At 49.4% G+C, this 27,012-nt stretch overlaps 2 protein-coding genes across 2 annotated transcripts in view; one reads left to right on the plus strand and one right to left on the minus strand.

The window, feature by feature from the left end:
- JAM3 (junctional adhesion molecule 3) overlaps nt 1-4,917 on the plus strand; it is a 29,418-nt gene extending 24,501 nt beyond the window's left edge. The window contains exons 6-9 of the mRNA XM_023762027.1: nt 463-562; nt 1,937-2,063; nt 2,149-2,203; nt 2,532-4,917. Of these exons, the coding sequence (XP_023617795.1) occupies nt 463-562; nt 1,937-2,063; nt 2,149-2,203; nt 2,532-2,567 (318 nt within the window). The 3' untranslated portion in view covers nt 2,568-4,917. The remainder of the gene's footprint in view (nt 1-462; nt 563-1,936; nt 2,064-2,148; nt 2,204-2,531) is intronic.
- A 642-nt stretch (nt 4,918-5,559) lies between these two features.
- NCAPD3 (non-SMC condensin II complex subunit D3) overlaps nt 5,560-27,012 on the minus strand; it is a 38,456-nt gene continuing 17,003 nt past the window's right edge. The window contains exons 15-35 of the mRNA XM_014463940.2: nt 26,418-26,552; nt 25,169-25,389; nt 22,700-22,891; nt 22,276-22,373; nt 22,062-22,177; nt 20,777-20,884; nt 20,234-20,348; nt 20,028-20,138; nt 18,299-18,537; nt 17,027-17,106; nt 13,531-13,668; nt 13,180-13,313; nt 12,755-12,954; nt 11,575-11,685; nt 9,713-9,892; nt 9,018-9,184; nt 8,724-8,835; nt 7,852-7,954; nt 6,354-6,428; nt 6,217-6,274; nt 5,560-6,130 (exon numbers count right to left, since the gene is read on the minus strand). Coding sequence (XP_014319426.1) covers nt 5,755-6,130; nt 6,217-6,274; nt 6,354-6,428; nt 7,852-7,954; nt 8,724-8,835; nt 9,018-9,184; nt 9,713-9,892; nt 11,575-11,685; nt 12,755-12,954; nt 13,180-13,313; nt 13,531-13,668; nt 17,027-17,106; nt 18,299-18,537; nt 20,028-20,138; nt 20,234-20,348; nt 20,777-20,884; nt 22,062-22,177; nt 22,276-22,373; nt 22,700-22,891; nt 25,169-25,389; nt 26,418-26,552 — 3,069 coding nt within the window. The 3' untranslated portion in view covers nt 5,560-5,754. The remainder of the gene's footprint in view (nt 6,131-6,216; nt 6,275-6,353; nt 6,429-7,851; nt 7,955-8,723; nt 8,836-9,017; nt 9,185-9,712; nt 9,893-11,574; nt 11,686-12,754; nt 12,955-13,179; nt 13,314-13,530; nt 13,669-17,026; nt 17,107-18,298; nt 18,538-20,027; nt 20,139-20,233; nt 20,349-20,776; nt 20,885-22,061; nt 22,178-22,275; nt 22,374-22,699; nt 22,892-25,168; nt 25,390-26,417; nt 26,553-27,012) is intronic.

The following is a 27,012-nucleotide window of genomic DNA, read 5'->3' on the forward strand; positions in this document are numbered from 1 at the left end:
AAGAGCCGCATGTGGCTCGCGAGCCGCAGTTTGCCGACCACTGTGCTAAGGAAACGTATTCGTATTTGTGGATAAAAGATGTCTAGTGGGAAGGGGTGGGTGGGGCAGAGGTGAAGGCAGGTCTGCGGTGCCCAGCAACAGCCACCCCAGCAGGTCACCAGCCTTGCAGCACGTCTGAGCACGCAGTGCCTGGGGTGCTCGAGGGGCAGGCGTCGTCATCCCTCTTCCAGAGTGAAAGTCACGCTAGCATCGTACTCTGGATGCTGCCAGGCTTGAGTCTCCATACACCAGGGAAGCTGCTGTTTGGAAGCTCTCAAGCGAGGGTGTCAGGAAGTCCAGGAAAGAACCTGGTCAGGACCTGGAAGCGCAGGAAACCAGGCGGCAGAGCAGACATTGCCCGTGGGAGGCGGGAGCCTCTTCTCGCCTGACAGGCCTCCCATCTCCTTGTCACGTCCCGAGCAGGTGTTCAGCGCGGTTCGCAAGGAGGACTCCGGGCAGTACTACTGCATGGCTTCCAACGACGTCGGCTCGGCCAAGTGCGAGGCGCAGGAGATGGAAGTCTGTGAGTGCCTTCTGAACAGATGGGCTTTCTCTTTAGGCTGCAAGCGACTGCACGTTTACATTTAGTGTCAGGCGTCCGTGCAGACAGCTGTGGGTAGCCGACTGCGTCACCACGGCCACTCGGGTGCAGGGTGGTGAGGACAGCTGCATGGTGAGCAAGTGTCCTTTGCAGGTGCTGGTCTCCTCAGGACAGACTTCCCACTGCTGTTGGTGTTGGAAACATGGCTAATTATGTCCCTTGTAACTGCGTTTAATAACTCCATTACTTTGTAGTTGATAAAAACATCAGGTTGTGTTGTCTTCAGAAACTCATCCGGTGGTAGGCATGTGCAGAGAGCGGAAGCACAGTCTTAGCCCCAGGAATTGCCCAGTTGTGGGCCGATGCCGGCTCTGCGGTACTGTTCTCAGGGGGGGTGCTGAGCTGGATGGGGCAGATGGGGGGGCCAGATGCACGTGGGGAACTGAGCCCCCCCCAGAGCAGTTTTCCAAACTTGCCCGATGCTGAGAATCATCTGGGACCACAGGTTCTCATTCAGAATCCAGGCCCCACCACGCACACGACTGTCTCCGGGAGGTCGGGAGGGTCCCTGGGAAAGAGCGTTCCAGGGGCTCTCCTCGCCTTTCAGGTCTGGGAAGCTCCGCTCTCGGGGAGGAGGGAGATCCAGGGCTTTGCTCCAGACCGGGTGACCCTCGGGATCGGGCTGGGGACCGGAGGTTTTAAAATCGAAATCTCCAGTTGACTTTACGAGTACACCATGTTAGGAACCACTGCCTGGGGGAGGGAGAATTTTCTACTCCCTTGGTTGCTGCATCCCCTGCACACTTTCCTTCGTGCAAACACACACAGTGGGAAGTCCTCAGTGGCCGCCCACGGAACGTGACTCTGCCCACCGTCCAGCCACGAGAAAGGGGGTCCAGGCTTCCGCGAAGGGGGTTTGTGGGTACCAGGCCGGGCATGCAGGGAGCGGCCATCCTCTCCCCTGGACTTCCGATTGCCTGAAACTAGCTCTCTTCCCCCTGATATTCCACAGCACAGGGAGCCCTGAGAATGAGGAGTTTTCTTCCTAAGACGCCAGGCTCCTCGTTCTGTAGACAATGTATCTGTCTCCTCCCGTGGTAACTCAGGATTTAGCCAGAGGAGCGTTCAGGCTTCTCTACCCGCCAGGCCCCTTTCCTATGGGACCAGGGGCAGCAGCATTGGACGTGGAGGCCTCGGTGCCTTTCCACGTGAGGACGGGCCCGGGCCCGAGTGCGCTAGGAGAGTCTGCGTGTCTTCACCTGTCTCTCTGGTGGGGGAGGAGGCACTGCCAGGTCGGGTGCTTGGTGAGGCCAGATAGTGTGGAGCCTCTCCTCCCTCCACCCCCCTCCCATCCAGATGACCTGAACGTGGGCGGGATCATCGGCGGCGTTCTGGTGGTCCTGGCTGTGCTGGCCCTGATCACCGTGGGCATCTGCTGTGCGTACCGACGCGGCTACTTCATCCACAAGCAGGACGAGGAGAGGTGAGCCTGCGCTTGTGAGGAATAAGGTACAGGCGGGCATTAACGTGATGCCCAGCAGTCGCTCAGCTGCCCTCCTCTGTTTCAGTTTCAAGAGTCCGGGGAAGCCCGACGGAGTTAACTACATCAGGACAGATGAGGAGGTACGGAGCGAGGGGACAGTCACTCGGGAAACCCAGGACTCGAGGGGTCCCCAGCAGGGAAAGGGACATCCCTCCTTGGAAACCAAGTGGGTCCCATAGAAAAAAGATTCCCAGGTTCCATTCCAGACGCTGGGCTCTTCAGCCTGAGCAGCACACGTGCACGCTGACGGCCTTACAGCGGCAAGCGCTTGTGCTACCTGTTAGGATGCTCAGGCTGACCTGTCCTGCCAGTTTCTCCTCCAGGGACATGGTGATTTGACACGACTACGTTCCCCTTCCCTCTGCAGGCAGAGGGTGGCCGTATTCTAACCCTGTGCTGGCCTTGCAGGGCGACTTCAGACACAAGTCGTCGTTTGTGATCTGAAACCTGACATGCGGCCGAGAGCACACGCAATACCTCCACCAGGAACTTCCCTAGAGCCGCCGGAGGGCAGCGCACCCGACAGAGCTAGACACGCGTGCAAAGCTTTTTGTTTTGGCCAAAGTTGACCGCTACTCCTTTCCTACTTTTTAACAAGCCGCATGAATAAAAGAATTTTCCTCAAGATGGGCTCAGGCATCACAAGGAAAAGAACTGAGTGAGCTCACCGAGGCTGGCTCCCAGCTCAGACTGCTGGCTCCCATGGGCCTGGGAAGCCAGTTCATTTGCCACTTGCTGTGGGTCAGCCGGGGGAGCACCTGCGAGGGGGGACGAGGGAGCAGGATGCCCTGCAGCTGCGGTTTGAATCAGTGCATCCAGAAAAGAGGCTTGTTGGCCGTGACCTCGCCTCAGTGGCCCCGACAGTCTGCACCAGCTCTTCTAAAAGGCGCCTCAGTGTTGTCCTGTTCATCTGGGGAATCCTCTTGGATCAGCACTTACAAAAACAACCAAAATCAGAAAGGTGAACTGCTCGCTGGGAGGGCTCCTTACCTGCAGGAACCCCGCTCGTCGCCGGAGGGTCTCTATGGAAACCTCCCGCTCAGCCCAAGTGTGACATGGTACTAAACGTCCTGCTTTTCTATGGGTGTTTGTTTTCTAGAATTTTACATTCTAAATTTTTGCTAAACATGTATTTTGGTTATTGAAAAGAAAACTTCTATTTAAACTGTAAATATGTTGTCATACAGTGTTGAATAACCTATTTTTTTAAAGAAAAAGTTCAGCTTGCAGGAGGAGTTCCAAGCTACTCGTGTCAAATGGAAAATGCCAACAGTAAGAGCATCCTAACCCACGGCGTCCGCACGGGGGCTCGCTGGGCCATTCCTTCCACAAGTGCTTTAGCGTTTTCGAGAACTTCTGCCACCGACACGTCAGACCACGTTGCTTAGGGAACCTTTAAAATTCCGGTTGAGTAACGTCAAAGTTGTCCTCTCTCCAAAGAAACACAGGCGCTCTTAGGTCAGCTGTGAATTGCCTCTCCCTTAGATCCCTACCACCACCTGTGGCCAGAGACCACCAGAAGCTGTCGGTCACGGGCAAACCACACGGGTCAGCTCCCAGGGTTGAGTCATATGCCCGAGTGGATGTGGGCTGCTAACTCCTGAGGCCGCCAGCACGTCCACTCCACCGCCAATGCCACCCTGGCTGTGTGCCGACCAGCTCCAGTCTGTTGTTCATGCGCCCAGCACCGGGCCCAGCCTAGAACAGGTGAGGTGTCCATGCAAGAAGGTGGCCCTCCCCGTGTGGCCTCCCGCCGCTGGGTTCCTGAGCCACAGCCCTTTCTGGTTGTGGATGGCTCACAAAACAAAAGCTACTGCTCTTTTGTTTTTAAATGTATTTAACTTATTTGTGCGGTTCATAACACTGTGCAGGCCAAAGGCAGTTCTGAATCAAGCCTGCCAGCTACATTTTTAAAGACGAATTCCACTTGCCCTCTTTGCCATGAAGAAAGCGCCGACGCCGCGGCCTGTGCTCGCCTCACAGTGGAGCCAGGGCAGAGCCTGATGGTGAGCAAAGTGCCGACCTGAATCCAAGGCCGAGTTCTGGTTCTGATCTTAGTTTTCCTCCACCCCGGCCCTGCCCACGCTGTGGGGGTGCGAGGAACACGCCTGCCTCCTGCAGGAGCAGGTGTTGCCGGGTGCGCTGTTAGCTGGCGGAGTGGTTTGAGGGAAGCCCTGGCCCTGGTGTGCTTAGAGGGTAGTTTTCATGTAGGCCACAGTCATCTTGGGATTAAACTTCACTTGTCTTAACTTTTTATACTTGGAGGGGTTTTTAATTGAAGACTGACTTTTTATGTGAAATACTTTGCATGGGGGAGTTGGCAGGAGCAGTCGGCAGCTCTCCATACCTGCTTACTGGTACCTCTCTCCTGCGTTTGTATTTAATGTGTAGGATGAGGACTATCCCTTCACCTTCACCTCTTCCTGGTAGGAAGGGATAGCGCCCCCTTTCTCTAATTCTTGGGGATCAGTACTCTGGCCTTGATCTTGGTTGTCACAGTGATAAGGCAGCCTTATTGCCTCTCTTATGCCTAAAACCTACGCTGGGGCCAGGTGAACTGGGTCTGACAGGAGAGAGAAGTGAAGCGTGGAGTCTGGGAAGTAGTTGCCTGTGACTAAAAATGTAGATAGATAAGAAACACTCATGTTTTTCAAATGTGAATGTGACTAAAGGCACGAGGCCTGTCCGCTGCCGTGGCCTTCGGCGTGGCTGTGCGTAGGTGTGCAGACTTGTACTAACACCCCCTAAATCGGTATGTGTTCAACCTCATTTATAAAAGCTTTACAAAAATCAACTTTGCCTCGTTATTTCTTTCTTATTTCCTCTCATGTCGGGGTTGCCCTTCTTCCTAGCATTTCCAGGTGAGCCCTCAGACCGCCACCACATGTCCATGGGTTGGACAGGAGTGGCTCACTCAGGAGCAGCTCTGTGGGTAGGTCACAGGGATGTTCTGCCCGAGCTGTGGGCAGGTCACAGGGATGTTCTGCCCCTCAAGTCCAGCTGCCGTGTTGATATTAACACTGTCGCAATGCCCCTGTGCTCTGCATCTGGAGTCTGGGAATAAAAAGTGAACAGCGGGGTTTCTGATCATTCCTGGTGAAAACACACGTGCATGTTGCAAGGCTACCTGGTGGGGCTGACAGAAGAGACTGAGGCACCTCACAGGAGCAGACTGTCAGCACAGCTCCGTGTCGGTGCCGCTCGGGGGAGGGGCTGCAGCAGGCTTTCACCAGCAGGACTAGGTCCATACACTTACAGGGACACCTGTGGTTAGGAGGCAGCAGTGTCTGTCTGGGGACATAGGCACTGAAATTTAAGGACAAACAGTCATTATTTTAACTTGAAAGATTTTTAAAATTCTCAAGTTTTTATGTAAATCGAAATGACTACCGATAAAAGCCCTGTTCTAAGAATAAAATTCTATTGCAGTAGAAACTATAAGGCTGTATTTATGCTTTATTATCGTTTTAGAAAGCTGTACACTTTTTAAAATGTGCAGTTCATAAATAAGAATAGAAAAATATTACAATCAAAATCTTGTCATACACACAGGGAACCATTCACTCTAGAGGATTCTTATCAGCTAACAGGTTGGATCTGTACACGAGAAAGCCAACGTGTCACGTGTTCCTTAGGGACCACCAGAACGGACCTGATACTTCCACATGGAGTAAAGATAAAACGTTACACAGCTAAGGCATTTCTCTATTATTTTACAACTTTTACCACATACTCCTGGAGCAACTGAACCAGCTGGAGTCACAGCACAAGTGCTGGGGCACATAACGAAGTGCCCCCGGGGCTCCGGGAGGTGACACGGGGTGGGGGTTGGGGGAGGGGGTGCCTGTCCCCGTGGGGAAATGATGTCTTCCCAGCCCGCTGCCCGCGTGCCCTGCGTGCAGTTGGCGGCTGTCAGGGGCGTCTTCCGGAGCGACCTCTTGCTGGGGACTGGGTTGTCTTTATTTCTCGCTGGAGACTTCACATTCCACTGGGGAGGCACCGGAGGCCTGAGGAGGAAAAGATACACTCACTCTGGAACTAAGAGAAAAAACTCTGACAAAACGACTATAAAAGGGACTCGTGCTCAACTCACGGCTTATCAGGTGATGATAAACACAAAGTATTTCCTGGATTCTGGGCTTCAATTTTCTCTGAAAGGGAGTCAAACACAAACAATTAGACTCCCCAGGACTCCAGGTGGCTAAGGCATCAGAGAGGGGGGGCACTTGCCTCTGACAGGAAAGGGGGTCCGGGGTGTGCCGATGTAGCTGACTCCCGCCTCAAACGTGACGTCACCTATGGTCTCTGGAGGAGGGAAAACAGCAGGGTTAGCAAATGAAGACACCGAGCAAGGTCCGCGGTCCGACTCCCTTCCTCCGACCACTCTCTTCCTCAGGCTGCTGTGCTGGTGCCTGAGCACCCGCTGCTCACTGTCTCCGGCTTCCACCACCCCATGTCCAGTCACTGCCTATATGCCAGGCACCCCCAGCTCCCCACTGGGGCTGCCTCCCGAGTCCTGCGCCTTCCAGAACTCCCAAAGTTGCTTCACCCACTCCCTCCACTCCTCACCTGCTTCCTTGTACTCATCCAATCAGCCCTGTCCACACTGGCAGGGCCAGGCACCCCTAGCTCCTTCTCCACGTCTAATCAGTAGCTGAGTCCCATCCCTCCTACCTTCCTAGTCCACACGCTCTCCTCCCTCATCTCACCCTTGACCTATTATGGCCTCCCCTTCTGATTCACCCTCATGGGAGCAGGAGAGCAGAATGGGAACAGAGACTGAATCAAAACCTGGGTTTGAATTCTGGCTGTGTCTTCCTAGCTGTGGGCACTGCTCTAGGAACCCTAAGTGTTTTTACCTCTAAAACAGGATACAAAGGTCGGGATTAAGTGTGATCATTTATGTTAAGTTCTCAACACAGTACTTCTGCTAAAGAAGTGTTAGCAACTACTGTAATGCAGTAGCTGTTATCCTTACAGGGTACGAGGTGGTGACCAGGAAGGGTGAGGACATGCCACGTGCGAAGCCCATGTCAGACAGAGCAGGGCTTGCCCAGGACTCGGAGAGGCCCGCCCAGGGCTGGGGTGCAGGTGGCAGGAGACCCGGTGGGGGGCATGCGGAGACACCTGCAAACCACACTATAGATTTTGTCAAGAGAATGTCTTGACACAGAGTTACGGTTTTTATGGGTTTTGAGACAAGAAGCAGCTATAAAACACTGCACTTCTAACTTGTTTCCCTTTTGAAATAAAAGGAAGAATAGGACATTAAAAAACAACACACACACCCATGTAAGTGGGCATACACAGGGTCCCGGCCCAGCTGGCAGGGACCCTTCGAGCTGCCGCTGACTCGAGTGGGCCTCGGACAAAGCAGGGCTGGCTGAGCACATCGAGCCGCATGGGAGTCAGGTAGGAGGGCGGTGTTGGCTCTAGAACGCCAGGAAGTGTGCTGCCCAGAGAAGCTGCGTGAGGGACCTGCGCCGGAGGACACCCCCCAGCTGTGGGCTGTGGGCAGTGTAACCGCATTCACACGTCAGCCCCTGGGCAAGTCTGCAAGTGCAGCTGGGGCTCAGTGCAGTTGTGAATGATGACTACCTGTGCTAATTATCCCGGAACATTCCGTCTGACACACACACTACAGGGCTGCTGGCCAGGGAGAGACCCTCGCACAGGGAGCTTTCCTGCCACCTCTGCAGCCGGGCCAGCTCGCTCCCATAGTACTTACTCTCAGGGGTGCTGATGGCACGTCTGGCCACGGGGTCGATGGCTCCACTGGACTCCTGCTCCAGGCTGTACGAAGATGCTAGGATACAATGAGAAAGTCCGCTCTGTTCAAAAACCCAAAGCCACATCCCAGAGCAAAGCAACTAAATGAGAGACAGCATCTGTAAGAAACGTGATGAGGTTAATACCCCATATAGAGTGTCCTGATAAAGAGGTAATTCAGGAAAACACAACAGGAGGGACAATGTCCATTCCCACTGGGATCAAAGAAACGGGAATGAGAGCCACAGCCATTTTAGTCTGGAAAATGGAAAATCAGAAAACCAGTGTTTGCAGTAGGCAGGCGGCAGGAGCGTGATGTGGAGGGAAGGACAGAGGATGGTGTGACGCTGTCAGGAGGTTTAAGTAGTCAGGGCCTCTGAGAGCTGTCATTACCAGGCTGTCTGCAAGGTTTACTGTGACATTATTCCCAACAACCGAAAAGCACCTCCGTGTCCAAAAACAGGGCAGTAATCAATAAGTTATGTGCTTCCCCATGACACGGCGCTGCACGGCCGCTGGGAGACAAGTCCTGAAAGGCTGAGGCACAGAATGCGCACCGAGACCACCATTTTATAAAGAAAGCCAAGCACCTGTGTGCGAAGAGGAGAAAGGCTGCAAGAACAAACTATGGGTGAGTTTTCTATTTCCAATCTTTTCCAAACCTTTTATCACCAATATGCACTGTTTTGTGACTTATAATCCTAAGCCCCCACAGTGTTTCGTTTTAAAGAGAGTAAAACAGAAAGTATCTTCAGAGGAACGAGAGGAGCCTGTCCCTGAGCGAGACGGAGCCCGCGTGGCGCTCAGCCTTCAGGACTGCCGCAGACTCACCTCGGTGAGGGTGCGCGGCAACATCCCGATGCTCCGACTCCCACGCCGGCTGTTGGACTCCACGGCCTTCTTGACGGAATTCAGGATGGCGATGGTACTGAGAGACAAGGACCTGCGGGGAGAGCACGCCATGCTGGGCGGGAAGCAAGGCTGAGGGCACTGCAGGCACCACCCATTCATTCCACACCCATTTCTCATCGGAAGGGGAGAGCGCAGAGGAAGTATCAGCAAACACAACGGCTATACGCGGCCCGCACACGCCTGGTGGGGACGCTGACCGACTCTGGCTCGTACCTGGCCTTGGGCAGGGGCCTCTTGGACTGCCCCGCGTCAGCTGACAGAGGTCCAGGCGGTGCCTGGCCGGCACTGGACCCGGGCTTCGAGGGCTGGCTCGCACCACGGGGGACACTGGCATTTTCTTGGCCGTCAGAAGCTGGCATTATTTCTAAACTTGGAGAAACCTGTCAGGGAAGAAAAAAAGAGCCGTTACACGCTCTGAGCGTGACCATAAGGCATCTATTTTAAAGCAAGTCAGCCCAGGGTAAATGGAGCCGCACTGTTCGCAGACCACCACACCGTGCGGTGGTGTCACAGGGAAAAGGAGAACATGGTTTGTCCTCATTTTTAAGGCAGCAGACCCCCTGGGCTCTCAGGGAGGCAGCACACTGCGTCGGGAGGTGAGCAGAAGCTCCCCCAGAAACACCCCGAGTTGCAGAGGTTTTCAGAGGCGCTGCTGGGAGGGCGGCAAACAAGCACGCAGCCTCCGGAGATCCCTGATCACCGGTCGGACAGCCTGCTGCCAGCCTGCTTGCCGGGCACTCACACATTTCCCCAAACGATTATTGTAGGGACTTGCCAGGCTGGGTGGAGTGACCCAGCTCCCTGCCTGCCACGAACCACGCGCAGGCCCGAAGCCAGGCTGAGACCTGCCCCTGCTACACGCACAGCAGAGCAGACGGCAGGGGTCAGCCTCCGTGCTGCTCACCCACCTGCACGGCCTGGGCCCCGTCAGCACCTTCCACCCTGTTCGCATCTGCTTGTCTCGCCAGCTCCTGCTCCTGGGCCAGCTGTTCCTGGTACTTCTTCATGTCGTACTCAAGTTCTGACGCCAGCTGCTTGTCGACGGCAAAGAAATCCTTGATTTCATCTCGGTAGTCCTGCATCACCTCCTGAAACAGACGCAGGGGTACGAAGGAATACGTAAGCTCTCTGACACGACCTGAACAGGAACAGGAACAGGAAGACTTGGTTTGCTGAGAGAGGACTGTTCCTAATACAGCAACCAACAAGCTAACGAACACGGCGTGTTTCCCAGGAAAGAGCGCTGGACACCAGCAGCGAGCCTGCCGTGAGTATCAGAGTCCAGACTCCCGGGAGCTGAGTGCCCCTCTGCCAGTTACCAGGTAACGTCCCAGGTTGCTGACAGCAGGAAGGACATGGACTCACACGATCTCAGCCTAAAGCAGAGCTTTAACAGGGCTCCCCCTTCCCACTCCTGAAGGCTGCCGTGGGAGAGTGACGTGTGTTGGCAATCTGGCTTGGCTCTGGGTCACCCCCAGTTCCAAGGGTCTCGTGAGGCAGGCCCCGTGGGAGTTCACGCAGAGGTTAGGTGGGGAGGGGAGACATGGCATGTCCCCACTCAGACCTCTGGAGCAAGGGCCCCCAGTCTGAAGGGGGCTCTCTGTCCACTCCAGCTTCCGCAGAGGAAGCGGCCGTGGCTTGCAGTCCCACCTGTGTCCTCTTCTGAAGATGTGACAGGAAACCTTTTGCTCAGGTCTTAAAGGGGGCTGCACGGGACGGAGCCCCTTTGCAGGGAAAGAAACCAGCTCACCTAACAGGGTGAGAGGGAGGAAAAGACATAACATGGTCCCAACTAGTCCCAACAACGGGCAGGAGGTGAATGGACTGCTCCAGCTACCGCTGCGAGCAGGGCTCAGGTCGAAGGAGAACGGCAGCTGCTAGGACCCAGGAAGGAGCACGCGGCTCGAATCCAGCAGGGCCTGGCGGGAGCCTGGGGGGGGTGGGGGGGCGCGCGGGAGCGGGGGTTTGGTCAGAAACGGGAGGGAGGCTTATTCTTCCCACGTGCTCAGTCTACTTAGGCTCTGAGCTCTTTCTCTCTCTTTTCTGAGGTTAAATACAGGGCAATGGAAATATAGAAACAACTGGAAGGTCTCACTTTTTTCCAGATAATGAGCCTATCTTTCCCACCTTCACTTCCTTAGGATAAAGAGCTATCTGAAAAAGTATATTCAATGTGATTTTTGTTGTAGCTCTTTTTGGAAAAAAAAAACCACAAAAAAACGCTCAGCGTTTTTTGAGGAATAAAATGGCATAGGGTAGACAGAGAGTTAAGATTTTCACAGACGGGCCAGAGGCGTCGGCTACGTCTGCCCTGCAAGTGTTCACATGCTGGCTGCGCAGACAGAAGACAGACTTTCTGTGGCCGGCGAGGGCAGCCTGGCTGCTGATCCGTATTCCCCAACGGCTGCAGGTACTGGGCAGCTACGTGACTCGTCCAGCAGACGGTGGTAAAGGGAAACTCCCCAGTGAAGCACGGTGACCAGTTCCCGCTCGCCCCCTCACCAGAAGGAACTAAGTGACGACTTTGCTCCTGGTCAAGGACACACGCTCAGCAGTGGGCCAGCTCTGCACAGACCCCACTGCTCCGCTTCGTGGAACCTATGGGCAAACTCCCCAGCGCCAAAGGCCTGCCTGGCTGCTTTCGTTCTAAACCGTGTGACACTGGCTTAGGGCACGTTCAGTCCTAGTCATCCGCCAGCAGCCCCAGCAGCACCGCTGCCCGAGCAATGAGCTGGGGCGGGAGACCCACCAGGAGCACAGGGCGCCTTACCCTGAGGTAGTTCATGAGCTCCCGCAGGGCCGGCACCTTGTTCTTCTCCAGCACGGTCTTCAGGGAGATGATGATGGGGATGATGTTCTCTATGAAGTTCCTCTTCTGCACCTGCAGGGACACATCGGCGCGTCTCAGGGATGCAGGACGCTCTGCAGGACGGCTGCTCCTCGACCAAGGTCTCTGCCTGGCAGACCTGGTAGACGGTGTGAGCCCACCTTCGATGCTTTACTATGGCCCTGGGAGCTGTGCAGGAGGCTCTGCAAGCATTGCCTCAAGCCCAGGAGAGCTGGCAAAGGGGGCACAAACAAACGCATTCTTACTTTCTAAACAAGAAAAAGGAACTAGAAATACATTGAGTAACCTGACAAAAAGCTCCAAACCTCCACACACAGCTACTGCAGACCCCGGCTCCACATTCAGTGCTCCGTTCAGCACCTCCCTTCGGAAGGGCCTGAGGGGGTGCAGCGGCTCAAAGACACAGGTTTATTCCTGTCGGTGAACGGACAATGGCCAGCATGGCTGAGCAGGAAGGCAGTCAGCTCCACATCGCCCTCGCTCTCTGTGACTTTGTGTATATGTAGGAAAGTGGTGTGCATTTGGGTAGTCCGTGACTTGGACTTGACCCCGCCTTCATGTTCTTTACCGTGAATGATCAGAAAGGGCAGAGGCTCACGTGAACGCAGAACCAGGAAGACGTGAGAGGTGGAGCTGTGAGCTACAACGACACATGGCGTGTGGGCAGTCTATTTCTGTGGGCTCAGGAGTCTTCAGGGCTCGGGTGGGAAACAGGAAGCAGTAACCCAGGCGAGGAACCAGAGCCGGGGGCCTGGTGAGCGCGACAACAACCAGCCGCCCCTAACATGACTCAGACCCCACTGTGGCCGCAGGAAACCGTGCCTGGCATGCAGCCTGCAGCCGGGGCAGCGCCGGGCCCTCTCCACCACAGGAGACTGCGGGCAAAGAGTGACGAGGAGGAGGAGGAGGGACGGCAGGTGGGTGAGGACAGGAAGTCTGAGATGCCGGTGGCACAACCAGGCAGGCAAGTGGGACGGGTTCCCGCTCACGAGAGACATGGGCGCATGAGCACCATCTGGGAGCATGAAGGCCCCTGCTGAGGATGGCGGGAGACCCCAGGCCACCCACGCTGCGGGCGCGGCGGCCTCCTCGGAGCGCTCACCTGGGAGATGAGCTTCTTCTGGGCTTCCTGCATGACCACGTTGGCCAGGGCCACGTCGTCTTCCTCCATGAGCAGGTCCTTGTCTGGCTTGGACCTCATCGCCAAGAGCTTGATTTCCTTGGAGCTGAGAACCTCAAAGGCATCTGAGAGGAGCTCGCTGGCTTCCGCGTCCGGGGGCAGGACGCCATCTGCGAAGCACGCTGGGAGAGGGCAGAGACCGGCTCCTGAGACAGCGGCCCGGTGGGGAGGCGCCAAGGAGCCAGAGAGCACGCTGGCTGCCAGGGGAGCGTGGGCACAGGTGTGTCCAGGACAGAAGGGGTCTTCCTGGCGGACCGGGGCCCCACTGGCTCCAGACCTGCTGGGCCGCTCGCAGCACCGCATCCCACTCTTACACAGACATTTTATCCCCAACACAACATGCCTACCCAGAATGTCAAGGCAGATTTTGGACGTCATATGGAATCGCTGTTCATCGGTGAAGTGCTCTAGAAGAAACTTGTAGATTTTCATTCGTTTCTCCTTGTTTGTCTTTCCCTTCAGTGAAAAAAGCCGCTTCTCTCTAGGGCAAAACAGGACAATTTTACCACGTCACGTGGGCAAGGATGGCCAGGACTTCACCAGCACCTCACAGCCACCACCAGAGCGTGCACGTCACCAGCACGTCCCTAGGACTCCTGGCACACGTGGACTGACATGCACGGCCTGGCCAAGACAAGCCACGACCCCGGGAGGAGGATGTGGCTGCCCCCCCCGCCCCAACCCCCGAGCTCACTGACCTCTCCGACTGGGAGAACTTGTTATACTTCTCATGCTTCTCGTAGTTATTAAAGTGGAAAATACACTCAACAAAGTGCTGGAAGAACATGGCAGGATTCCTCTTCAGTAACAGGTGAGCCAGGCAAAACTCCCCGAAACTGCAAAACAAGGAGACCCGTCGGCCACTAGCAGAGAGCCAAGAGAATGATAGCAAGAACTCTGCAGGGCAGGGGAACTGAGTTAGGGGGAGGGAGACTAAATCCCCCCAGCAAACAGCTTCCTTCGCATCACAAACAAGGTAGGAGTTCGCTTCCTTTGTCATCCTTGCCCAACAGCGTCCTTTCGGACTCCAAGGCCAGCACAGCCTTTCTCTACCAGGTTTCCTTTCGAAATTCTAAGACGGTGTCAGCTACACTTCAAACGGACACGAACAACCAACCTACCCCACGCCGCTGCTGCAAGGCAGAGCCCGTGGTCCCGAAGGCCGATGCAGTGAGCGCAGCCGCCTGGACGTGAGCACTGGGCCCCACCTTTCCACACCCCTCCTCCGCCCTGAAGCTGTTGCCCACAATCATGAACACAAACCAGTTTTAGTAACTGCAACTTTTTTCAAGAATTGGATTAATTACAAGAGCGTCATCATCTGGGTCAGCAGGACAAGTGCCCTCCACACACAGCCACTGCCTCCCATCGAGCTCTGAGCCCTCGGCCCACCCTGGGCCCTCCTCCTCCCGTGCCCGGCCTGGAAGAGGCATCTAGCACACGCACCCTGAGCACAGTGGGGCGCCCACGTCTCTAGCGCCATGCCCATCTGAAGCGCAGTCTTCCAAGCCAAATGAACACGGACAAAAGCCAGGCTGTCCAACCCCAGGCTCCCTGACAGCCCTGTTTCGTCACGGCAGCAGGTGAGACCAGCCAGGGCGCTGCTTTCTGCTCAGGGTCAACCTAGTGCAGTGATGGCGAACCTATGACACGCGTGTCAGAGGTGACACGCGAACTCATTTTTTTGGTTGATTTTTCTTTGTTAAATGGCATTTAAATATATAAAATAAATATCAAAAATGTAAGTCTTTGTTTTACTATGATTGCAAATATCAAAAAATTTCTATATGTGACACAGCACCAGAGTTAAGTTAGGGTTTTTGAAAATGCTGACACGCCGAGCTCAAAAGGTTCACCATCACTGACCTAGTGGGGGCCAGGGCTGGCTCTGACCCCCTCACACTGCCCACACCAACGCTTCTCCTTTCCTCTCAGAGTTCAACGCCAATTCCACCTACACAGGAGACCCGGTGGGCTTCTCACTCGAGCAGCAGGGGATGAGGACAAGTCGAGCATTTCATTCCTGGTGCAGAATGCATTAGGACTTGCCGGGGTGTGCCTTCCCCCGCTGTTTCTCCTGAGGCTAATACTCAAATCCGTGGCAGTCACAGCACACAACCAATTAAAGGTCAGAAGGTAGTTCAGAAATCGTGAGGTTGAAACCAAGCAATCTCTCTTCACTTCCTTTTCTATCTCAGTGGCCCATTATTTTGTCACTTTTTTGCCTCAAAATCTCTCTGGCCCCACCTCCTTGCACCTCTGCAGCATTTACCCAGTTAAATGGAACAAGCCTGGCTGTCACCCTGTGACTACAGTACCACAAAGCTACCACCTAGTTGGCACAGGGAAAATATATCAGACAATTCTGTAGCCCCCAAATTTGGGGCTTGTCACCATATGACCAATTAAAAAGGTCATGCAAATTTGCTCATGCCAGAATCTTCAGGAAATCCCGTCAGACCACAAATAAATTCCATAGGCTCTGCCATGACGGTCTCTTTGGAAGAGCGGGTTAGCAGATACATGTGGAAAAAGTAATGTGTCTAATGCAAGCAGACAGGCCTGACCGGTGGCCTAAAAGTAGGGAACGGCCTCATTTAAATGACAGTGAAACCGAAAATCAGGTCCACATTTGAACCACGGTTTAAACAAACCCAGAATCAGATAAAATGGAAAGATTTAAGGCGGAAATATGGAAATGTTATGAGGCACTGATCATCTTACTATAGTGTAAACATCTATCTGTCCTTCTAATTTCTGAGTCAGGCTCTGAGCACCTGCACAAGTTCTGCGTGTATTTTACATACTAATCAATGCTCTTAACATATATGTACAGGAGCTGACAACGTGGGAAAAACAGAGCTGCCAGTTAAATGACCGATTCACCGCCAGGCTCACCATCCAGAGCCTGCCACGCATGCCTACACGTCGCAGGAGAGACCGAGGGCCAGTCTGCGGCAGCAGGTTAAGGTCAGGGGCACTGCACAGCCACCCGGTCCCTTTCCCAATTGTGTAAACTCTAGACCAGCGGCCGCCAACTGGTGGTCCGCAGACCTGGTGGTCCGTGAAGTCCCGAAGGTTGGCGACCACTGGTCTAGACAGTATTAATTAGAACATTAACCGCTACTAGTTTACTATGTCAAATGTTCCTTCTTGGAAAATTATACCAAAAGGAAACTGAGCAGAAATTCTCCCAGGGAACTCGGAGTGAATCACTGGTAACCACATTTAGATCCAGAGGGACCCATTATTATAAGCTATTTATGGTTAATGAACTCTATAAACACCTCTTCCCAACGGGGGTAGCTTTTGCCCTGGTATTCAATAATCTATTTTCTAACTGGAGATTTGCTTTATAAAGAATTATTCATACAACATAACCTCGGTTAGCAAATTCTGTGAGATCATTTTTCAACCTTTAAAAAGAAATCTTTTAGAAAATTATTGAACAACAGGAATTAAGTGGCAAAGCAATTCCCTTCCCTTCCAATTCTTAAGAAACAGCCATTTCCTCGGAGCCTTGTAATTTGTATACTCTATTTCATACTGTGCAATTGTGTCTTAGTTCCTAGCATTTCCTCTTAAAATTTCTGCACTTAGAAGCAGCTGAACTCTTTATCAAAACTCACATTTTATTGGCCTAGACATCAACCCAGTTAAGTCAATGTTAATGGCTACTATTCTATAGTTCCCTAGACCAGTGGTCGGCAAACTCATTAGTCAACAGAGCCAAATATCAACAGTACTTCTTCAAAATAGACTCGCCCAGGCCGAAAACCGACTTCTGCGCATGGGCCACGAAGTTTCAATCGCACTGTTCGCGCGCCCGCACGTGGTATTTTGTGGAAGAGCCACACTCGAGGGGCCAAAGAGCCGCATGTGGCTCTCGAGCCGCGGTTTGCCAACCATGATCCTAGACAAAGGCACATACCTGCTTAGGAAGAGTGAACAGTGTTAGCAAATGTGGTCAATGCGGAGATTATTTAATGGTCAATTTGAACAAGTTTGTTTTCTTCATAAACTTGTATGCAAATTTAACTTTGTTATACAGCTTAGGGTTTAAAAAAATCTGCTCATTTTTTGGCAACTGCCAAGAAGCTTATTGAATCCTAATGAACTCAACTGTAAACCAGCTTTAAAGAAAGACGGAATGACAGGCCCATGAGAGCGGCCTGCACGCGAGGGAGGCTGTACCTGGCGACGTCTGGGTGTGAGTCTATCAGGGTGCTGACAAACTGAAAGAACAGCGAGCCCTTCCATTTCACAAACTCTTCCTGTACAAAGGGAAATGACACGAGTAAGAAGGATTATTAATACACGAACCTAAAAAGTATTCAGTCACAAACCCAACTGTTAACTTCCTTTTGTTTAACATCACACCTGTGAGCCACTTAGGTCTGTGTGTGCCCACCAGCAGTCTCAGCACTCAGGTCTGCCTGTGCCACCCACACTCGGGTCTGCCTGTGCCCACCCACACTCAGGTCTGCCTGTGCCCACCCACACTCAGGTCTGCCTGTGCCCATCCACGCTCAGGTCTGCCTGTGCCCACCCACACTCAGGTCTGCCTGTGCCACCCACACTCAGGTCTGCCTGTGCCCATCCACGCTCAGGTCTGCCTGTGCCACCCACACTCAGGTCTGCCTGTGCCCACCCACACTCAGGTCTGTGCCCACCCACACTCAGGTCTGCCTGTGCCCACCCACACTCAGGTCTGCCTGTGCCACCCACACTCAGGTCTGCCTGTGCCCACCCACACTCAGGTCTGCCTGTGCCCACCCACACTCAGGTCTGCCTGTGCCACCCACACTCAGGTCTGCCTGTGCCCACCCACGCTCAGGTCTGCCTGTGCCACCCACACTCAGGTCTGCCTGTGCCACCCACACTCAGGTCTGCCTGTGCCACCCACGCTCAGGTCTGCCTGTGCCCACCCACACTCAGGTCTGCCTGTGCCCACCCACACTCAGGTCTGCCTGTGCCCACCTGCAGTCTCGGCACTCAGAGCATTACAGTTTGATTCACATGGAGCCCGCTAAGCTCTTTCCCACACTGAAATGCCCTACCGGCCTCTCGGAGCGGCTCGGTGAGACGCGGGAAAGCCTGTGACCTCCTTTCACAAGCGAAGATGGCATGTCTGAGAACACCGACTGCTCCAAAGTCAGGAACAACAGAACTGGTAGACCTCCCAGTCTACTGACTGCACTTTTCTCTACATGGCACTTATGGGCAAAACTGAAAATTTATGCTGCTTGACAAGGTATCTGAACAAACACCCAATAAATATTAGGGAGTAACTATCTGTTTAAAAGGCTGTACAGAACATTAGCAGAGTAGTATCTTAAACCAAAGATGAGGCTAGTTATTTTTGGATTCTACTACAAAGCAGCCCATTTCCTACGCTACTCCAATACTCCCTTCAGCAGAGCACCGTCGGAGGGAGAAGAATGACAGGTCTGTTCTCCTACGAACCTGCAGGAGGTTGGTAAGCAAGATGAGCGTCTGCTTGCGGATGAAGGGGTCTGAGTCCTTCAGACACATGGAGATATTGGGAATGTACTTGTCCACCATGACAGTGTACCGGATACAAAGGTCACACATGACAATGACCACGTTGTTGCGAACGGCCACGTCCTCGCACACCTCCAGCTCTCTCACCAGGGCCGGGATGCTCTTCTTTGCCAGATCCTCATGCTGTAAGCACAGCTTACCTATCACAGAAGAGAGTAAGTCATGCCTCTACTCTGTGCTAATCAGGCAGATGCCTGCACTGTCCCCACAGATATGTTGTAATGAGTTTTATTTAATCAAAGTTAAAGCATCATGTCAACTATCACGAGGAAATCAAACACAGCCTGGCCAGAGTGGCTCAGTGGTTGAGTGTTGACCTATGAACCAGGAGGTCAAGGCTCAATCCCCAGTGTGGGGCGTGCAGGAAGCAGCCGGTCAATGAGTCTCTCTCATCATTGATGTTTCTCTCTCTCTCCCCCTCTCCCTTCCTCTCTGAAATCAATAAAAATATATTTTAAAAAAATCAAAGGTAGACAGACCCATATTAAATATTAGAAAATTCAAAATAGCTTAAGAAAAAACACCGCCCCCCAACCCCTCCGGATCTCATGAGATATATATTCCTTCACTATAGTAAAATTACCTTCCGTTTGTTTGGTTTTTTATTCATTTATTTATAAATCCTCATCCAAGGATACGCTCACCATCTTTTAGAGAGGGGAAAGGAGGTGGGGGGAGAGCAACATCAATCAGCTGCTACCCTTCTGTGCCTGACTGGGGGGGATCAAACCCACAACCTAGGTATGTGCCTTGGCCGGGAATCGAACCCGCAACCCTTGGGTGCATGGGACAATGCTCCAACCAATTGAGCCACACCAGCCTGGGCAAATTATCTTCCTTTTGAAGTCAACAGTTGAATTTTGGAGTTATCTACTTACCTGGAATATGACCAATAAAATAAATAATGAACTTGAAATTTGAGTTGGGTAATTAGAAAAGAATGATAAAGTCACTTATTTTATTTCTTTTTCATAGGAGAAAGAAGGCTAATTGTTTGAATTTTGTTTGTGGTGTGTGTGTGTGTGTGTGCGTGTGTGTTGTAGGGCCTGGGGAATGTTTTGCTCTTATTTATAATTCTTAGACATGAAAAAAACACATTATTACAAAAAACATTCCTGACTCTTATCCAGCATAAAATACACAACCACACTAAAGAAAACAAGAATCAATTTATAAACAGGGGTTCATGTTTTCAAGATTACCATTAATTTGAGTGCATGCTTTTAATAGCTCGTCTGCCAGTTCTGGAAAGTATCACATAAGCCATCTCCTTTTATAAACTAAACTGCACGTTAATTTTTTCATTCCTGGAACTCAGTGTATTGTGTGGCATGCAGTACTCGATGAAGAGACTTCAAGGTGCTACATGATGAGCATAAACAAGCACATCGCAGAAACAGGGTCATTGAAACAAATTAACATAAAAACAAAAGCTCCCTCCAGGGAGGGTCTTGAGTCTGATGTCTTAGGCAGCGTTGGGTGCTCCTACAGAATTGCCTCAAAGCTCCCAAGAGCTAGAGTAAGTATATGCCCAGCAGTTTACAACCCACTGCTGGCTTCCGTAAGACAAAAAGCTACACAGGGAACTAGACCGCACAAGGGTACTGCCCCACAGGCCACTCCGGCTCACCCAGGGTAATGATGGCGTGTGCTCTGATCACAGAAGGCATGACGGAGGAGCCTCTGACCGGGGCGAGCGGCTGGGAGGCCGGGGCGTCGCTGCTACCTTGAGAGGATGCTACTGCAAGGGAAGGAAAAGGGAGCTTATTTACAACACTCCAGGGGCTAGCCCAGGCTTCAGACAGCATCCGCAAAGGGTAACTTTAAGTGCCTTACGGTGATCCGCATCCGCAGAAGAAGCTACAATGGACTGAATCAGAAGGAAGGCTCGCTTCTCCACTCTGGCTGGACAGAGTTGGGCTATATCTCCTAAGGTAAAAATATACTTCACCTGCGAAGAAAATTGGTTTTGCATAAAAATAAAGCAAAAATAAAAAATTGACCTTACCTATAGATTAAGGACATGTCAGTGGAGTACTATTTTTGTCCCCTACATTTAAAAGAACTATTTTTTTCATAGCCATTTCAGATGATTTAAAAAAAAAAAAATCCTCACCCGAGGACAGGCTTAGAGAGAGAAAGGGATCTCATAGGTTCTAACTAGAGGAAGCATATACCATCAAGTTTTCCCCAGATAACAAGTATGAGAAAAGAAAATGAATAGGTCATCAATAAAAATTCTTCTAAGAAAAGAGTAAGTTCTATGCTAGGAATATCCTTTTCTTGCTAATAGTAACAGAAATGCACATTACAAAGACATCTTTAAAAACCCTCAAACGATATAAAGAAATCCAGTGGTTGAGAAAATTAGTTACTTACCAACAGGTCCTCATCCATATTCCCAGCTCCACCTTCCTTCAGAACGATGTTGGAGAGGCAGTGCACGCAGGTGGAGAGGACATCCCCGCACACCTGATTCAGTAACTCCTAAGGCGAGTCAAAGGTCATTTCTGAAGGGTCTATACATCTACATCAGACTATTCAGGAAACACAGTTTTCTCAGGAAACTTTATGAGCTTCAAATGTATAAACCATAAGCCATGAAAGACCCAGGCATTGTGCTTTTGTACCTCTGTTCTTTCAGCAATCTGGCAATTGGCAAAGTGAAATTTACAAAGAATTATACAGGGTGGGGCAAATGGAGGTTTAGAGTTGTTTGTATGAAAAATAATACAGTAATTAATAAATAATAACACAATAAAATGTTTTGTATACTCACACTATAACCCTGCTTTTGCCCCACCCTATATATGTATGTGTGTATATATATAAAAATTATGTTATATATATAATTTTTCTTTCAATATTTGCCCTATAAGAGCAAAGAGCATGTGTTTGGGAAGATCTAGTGCACTAATTAAAAGAGATCTCTAATAGCAGTGCTCCTTCAATAATAAAAATACTGCAATTCTTCTGACATATGTAGATGGTGAATTAACACTGTAATAAACAGGCATAATAAAAACAAGTAGTTGTTATTCTCCTGAAATGTATTCGTCCGAGACTTTTTCCAGTGTCTCTTATTAGTTAAAATTACTTCAAAGAGGCACCACCTCTGGCCCACAGATCTAACTACACTAGCTAGGGAGGGAGTTTGATCCCACCCTACAACCCATTGGCTGTAGGCTCCGGGCAGCTTTGTGGACATGATACAATGAGATGTTAGGGTAATACAGCCTTATAGGAACTGGATAGACATTTTCTAGGATTATGACTTAACGATGATCAGAAACCTTCTGGTCTGGAAGGAACCCCCCGACCAGGTGGGAAATCATATGAAGCATTCCTGAAATGAGGGTGGAGGTGAAAGAGGATATACAAAGCTATCCCAAGCATCTAGCCTACAGCTTATGAAAAGATAACCTTGCAAGGTCTCCGCCAAGGTGCTGACTTTCTAAGAGAACTGTATGTCTTTAGCAGCCAAGACCTTCTTGGGAAATGCCTGTCACACCAAGTGTTTCCTTCTGTTGTGGTCACGGCTACTGGGACTACCCGTCCTTACAGGTTCTCTAAAGGGAACACCTTCTCAAACTTCAAACAGAGTGACCTGCCTACTGAGCACAAACAAATAAATGACAAACGTATCCAGGAGAGTGTCGCCTACCCGCTCCTCCGCAGCTGTCTCCGCAGATGCTCTGCAGAGTCTTTGCAGCGTATCAACAGCGGAGCTGATCAGCTCTAGAGACCAGTGGAATCCACTCAGCTTACACTTGACAACATCTAAAAGGGAAGTCAGACCCTTGAAGTTTAACTGCTTAAAATATATACATATAAAATGAGAGGCAATGCCTTTTCGAGATTCTCTGATGGACACTCACCGGTCACCTTGTCTCGGGTGCTTTTTGGGAGTTGCTTTGCAATATGCCCAATGACACACAGAATATGGCCCAAGGTGTTTGAATTGGGATTCTGTTGACTAAGAAAAGGACAGAAGAAACATCAATACAGAGCCAAAGTAAACACTGCTGCCAACGAAGTACTTTCCTTCTGGATTATGAATACCAGGGTAGCATGGTTTTGGATTCAAGTTGTAAGAGCATTAAGGCCCTTGGATACTTGGACAAAGACTAAACTGAAAGCTTAAAAGTGATTCTTACTTTCATGTTTGTTTTTCAGCCTGAATTTAAAGAAAAGATCTGTGTATATGAACAGCTATAAGATAGCCCGTTTCCTTAAGGCATGAGCTTTATCTACAAGAATCTTCCGTGTACCCATCCGTGGCTCAGTTATAAGCATGCACACCTGCTGATTTCCTCCCAGGACTCTATTACTCTGGTGTAGTCGAGCTTGGGTGATGAGGAAGCAATCTTGGAGAGCAGCATCCAGGCTGGTGCAGAATGTTCCGTGCCAGTGTGGGATAGCATGTTGTTTATAAAAGCAGATGAGAATTTATCTTTCGTGGACCAGATATAAAAAGCCTTATTTAAATAGCGGCTGGAAAAAAAGATGGGAGAGCAGAATGGTAACTATAAATATATAAAACTGTTGAGATCAGCTCATTCAGTAAAAGGATATCAGCTGCTGCTGCTCCGGGATTCCTCTGGCACATTTGATACCAAACTAGGTATCTTTTTAATTTTTATTATACACAATAAGGTACAGTTATTCCTGCCCTCATAAAGTATTTATTTTTAAAGCAAATAATAACATTTCATAAGATTTTGTTTATAAAAGTTAACAGAACTCTATGGAACTAGCCCTACGGTTGGTTCTCAATAATTCTATTTTTGTCATTGGTTTCCTAGCTCAGTGGCACTCCCACTTTTTCATCTCAGGGCCCTTTTATTTATTTTATTTTTAAAATATATTTTATTGATTTTTTACAGACAGTAAGGGAGAGGGATAGAGAGTTAAAACATCGATGAGAGAGAAACATCGATCAGTTGCCTCTTGCACACCTCCTACTGGGGATGTGCCTGCAACCAAGGTACATGCCTTTGGCTGGAATCGAACCTGGGACCTTTTAGTCCGCAGGCTGACGTTCTATCCACTGAGCCAAACCGGTTAGGGCTCAGGGCCCTTTTAAATTCCTAAAAATTACTGTCCGCCTTGAAATGCTTTTGTTTGTTATATCAACATTTGCCATGCTAGGAATTAGGAATGAGAAATTTAAAAATATTTATCAATTCATTTAAAATAAGAATAAGCCAATTAATTTTATGTTAACATACATAATGCATTGTTTTACAAAAACAACTGTCTTTTTTAAACAAAATAACTTGGTCAGGAGAATGGTATTGTTTTACACTTTTGTAAATCTCTTTGCAGTCTGGCTGAAACAGGAGACAGGTGGACTCTCATTTCTGCCTCTGCATTCAATCTGTCCCAACACCACTGTATGGCTTCTAAAAAACTACTTTGAAAGAATAAATGTAGAAAATGCACAGAACATCTTAATATTATGATAAATACAGTTTGAGCTCATGAATTCATCACTTTGAGAACTGATGACCTTGTTCATTTCCTACAATGGCTATTCCAAAACTTATTCTACTTAAGCCCCTAATTCTACCCACTCTTCCCAAAATTTGGGCAAGAAAAAAATTTCCCCTCAATGATAGCAAAATGTACATAACATAAAATTTATCATCTTAACCATTTTCCAGTGTAATTCAGTATGCCCAATACTGAATTACACTTAAATACATGCCTTAAATACATTCACACTGTTGTGCAATCATCCATTTCTAGAACATTTTTTTTTAATCCCATGAAACTTTGTAGCCATTAAACATAACTCCCCATTATGCGCAACTGAGGTATGTGCCCTTGGCCAGAATCAAACCCAGGACGCTTCATTCCACGGGCTGCGCTCTATCCACTGAGCCAAAACAGGTAGGGTGCTTTTCAGTTAGAGTTTTAATACCAAGCTTGCATGACTTTAAGAGATCACGTAACCCAACTGGCTGTTCTTACAAATTCGGAAACGAAGACCCAGAACACTAAGGTGATTTGCCAGGGCCACAACAGGATTTTATGACACTAAATCTATGATTCTTATTGCATAACTCCTCCATAACTACATGTAAACAAATAGGGAAGTGTTTCTGGTACAATTTTTAAAGAAAGGAAAGGAAAAGCAGTCAAGGTAGCACACGCACACACTAATTCTAGGACTCCTGCAGAACAGATTAAAGTTTATCACTCAGGCCCTACCCCCGCCCTGCAGTGCTCACTGTGCACTGGGCATTCAACACATGTTGTCAAGTGGAAAAAATACTGCATGTCATTAAGTCAACCAGTCCGATAAAATGTCAGAAAAAGTCTAACTTGTAAAGACTGGGAGGTTATCTTTCAAAATAACTAGTATTGAGTTAGTTATCAATATACCATATCCGCAGAGTTTTCTATTACATATGTATTAAGATACCAAGTTAAAAGTGGAGGACACTCAGAGAAAAGGATCAAAGGCTTCACAAAAAACAGTCACCACAAAAATGCTGAGATTTGAATTAGGTCAAGAAAAAAGAGACCAGTTCCAGTGCAGATGCAAGAAAAAAGGGTCCTCGTGCTATCTGTCTGATTGTGGCAGCCAAGATTGAATGGAGGAATACAGTGGAAAGAAAAAAAAAAGAAAAGAAAAAGAGACCAAAATTGAGGCTTCAAATCTACCCGGGCATTTAGAAAGCTAACTGTCCAAGATCAATACAGAACTTTCTTCAGAAAAGCCCTAGAGCCTTCTCTAAGGAAAGTAAGGCGTAACTCACATACCTCAGCTCCTGGCTTTCTGTGCTAAGGAGAGAAAGCAGTGCCCAGGCCAGCACCTGGCTGTCATCTCCACTGTGAAACTTATTGAAGTGCTTAATGTTCTGCAGCAGGACCTGGTCCAGGCATTCCAGGGCCTTTTCCTGCACAGTGCTCTCCGAGTCCATCACAACGGGGGTGATCCCCATCAGCCAGGCTTTCTGGATCTGGGCACATCTAGGGTGGGCCTTTAGGAGTTAAAATCGGGAAGTCACAAAGAGTCTAATGCTATTGGAAGTGTAACTACAAATCAGTGAAGTTGTGATCAATATTTTGAGACATGTTAAAAGTAGTTGCACACACAACTACAAATAGATCATAAAAGAAAAACAAACAAAAGCAAACCTACAGCCCAGCCAGCGAGGCTCAGTGGTTGAGCATCAACCTATGAACCAGGAGGTCACGGTTCGATTCCTGGTCAGGGCACATGCCCGGGTTTCGGGCTTGATCCGCAGTGTGGGTTGTCAGGACGCAGCCAATCAATGATTCTCTCTCATCATTGATGTTCCTATCTCTCTCTCTCTCTCCCTTTAATAAAACAAACAAAACCCCCCCCAAAACCCACAATATTCAAACGATATGTAAAAACAAAGTTCAATCTGCAGTTATTGCAAATCAGTCCATCCTGAAATTTTAATCTTATAAAGTCATTGTTTTGTTATTAGTAATAAATCAGCATTTTTTGGTAATTCAAGATCAAATAATAAATATTTATCCCAAGAAGTAATTAGAGTAAGTGCTACCAGATAAAGTAAAAATACATATTGCTTAATGCCTTCTATCACGAAACAAGAGAAAACCATGCTCTTAAAATTCTTTAAGAGCGAATTACTTGGCAGAAGTAAATTATATCTAGGATCACTGGTTCTGCTCTTTTAGCAATATCATTTATATAGGTTATAATGAACAAAGATTAAAGTAGGCCTCTGGCCTAACCAAATTAATTTTAAATTTCATATTTCTATGTGAGATATGAGTTTAAGTCAAGAAAGGCTAACCAGTAGCATTCTCTAGCATTAGTTCCTAATTACATTTAATATGAAATGCAGTCTATCATATGTAAGTAAAAGATACTTCTTCCTTTCTCTTACACTGTATATTAGACTTGGTAGAGTTTCTACTGGTCAAGTTAATATTTAGCAACAAGCAATTATTACGCTGAATTGTTTTTTAATGTAAACACCATGCATTAGACACATTAGAAGAAGCCCCTCACCATAAGAAGTTCAGTAAGAGACTGCAAGGCCTGCTTCCGGACAGACACAGCAGGGTCCCGGCACTGCTCCTGAAGAATTGAAAGCTCCTCCTTCATGCCTGAGACGCTGCAGTGCTTCAAAATACTCACCAATACCTAGGAAGGGCACACACAGCGTGAAGTGATGATGCATGCGTAGTGTATGTGCAAACAGGCAAATACACACAAAAATACTTCCTTCAAGTTCTTGGTTCTTTACATCTTTAAGGTCAAAGATCCATCCCTCCAGTAGCATCCCACCTTTTAGAATCTGGTGAAAGCTAAGGTCTCTCTCCAGAGAAAATCTGACATACATTTTATACACAGAAGTATTTTCAAACAATTTCAGTGGTTTTACAAGCCCTATCAAAATCTGTCCATGGCCCTAAGCTAAGAATCCCTACTCTAAAAAATGACATTAAGGGTATAAATTCATGATTCTTAAAAAGCCAGCCACCCAGTAGGAAAGCTTAAAATCAAATAATCCTTAGTTCATCTATATAATTTAGACATAACAGGATCAAGATGAACTAATGTTAAATGAAAAGCAAATTAAATAACAAATATGGCAGAGGGA

The sequence above is a fragment of the Myotis lucifugus genome, unplaced genomic scaffold (assembly GCF_000147115.1).
Source record: "Myotis lucifugus unplaced genomic scaffold, Myoluc2.0 scaffold_229, whole genome shotgun sequence".
Classification (NCBI taxonomy): Eukaryota; Metazoa; Chordata; class Mammalia; order Chiroptera; family Vespertilionidae; genus Myotis; species Myotis lucifugus.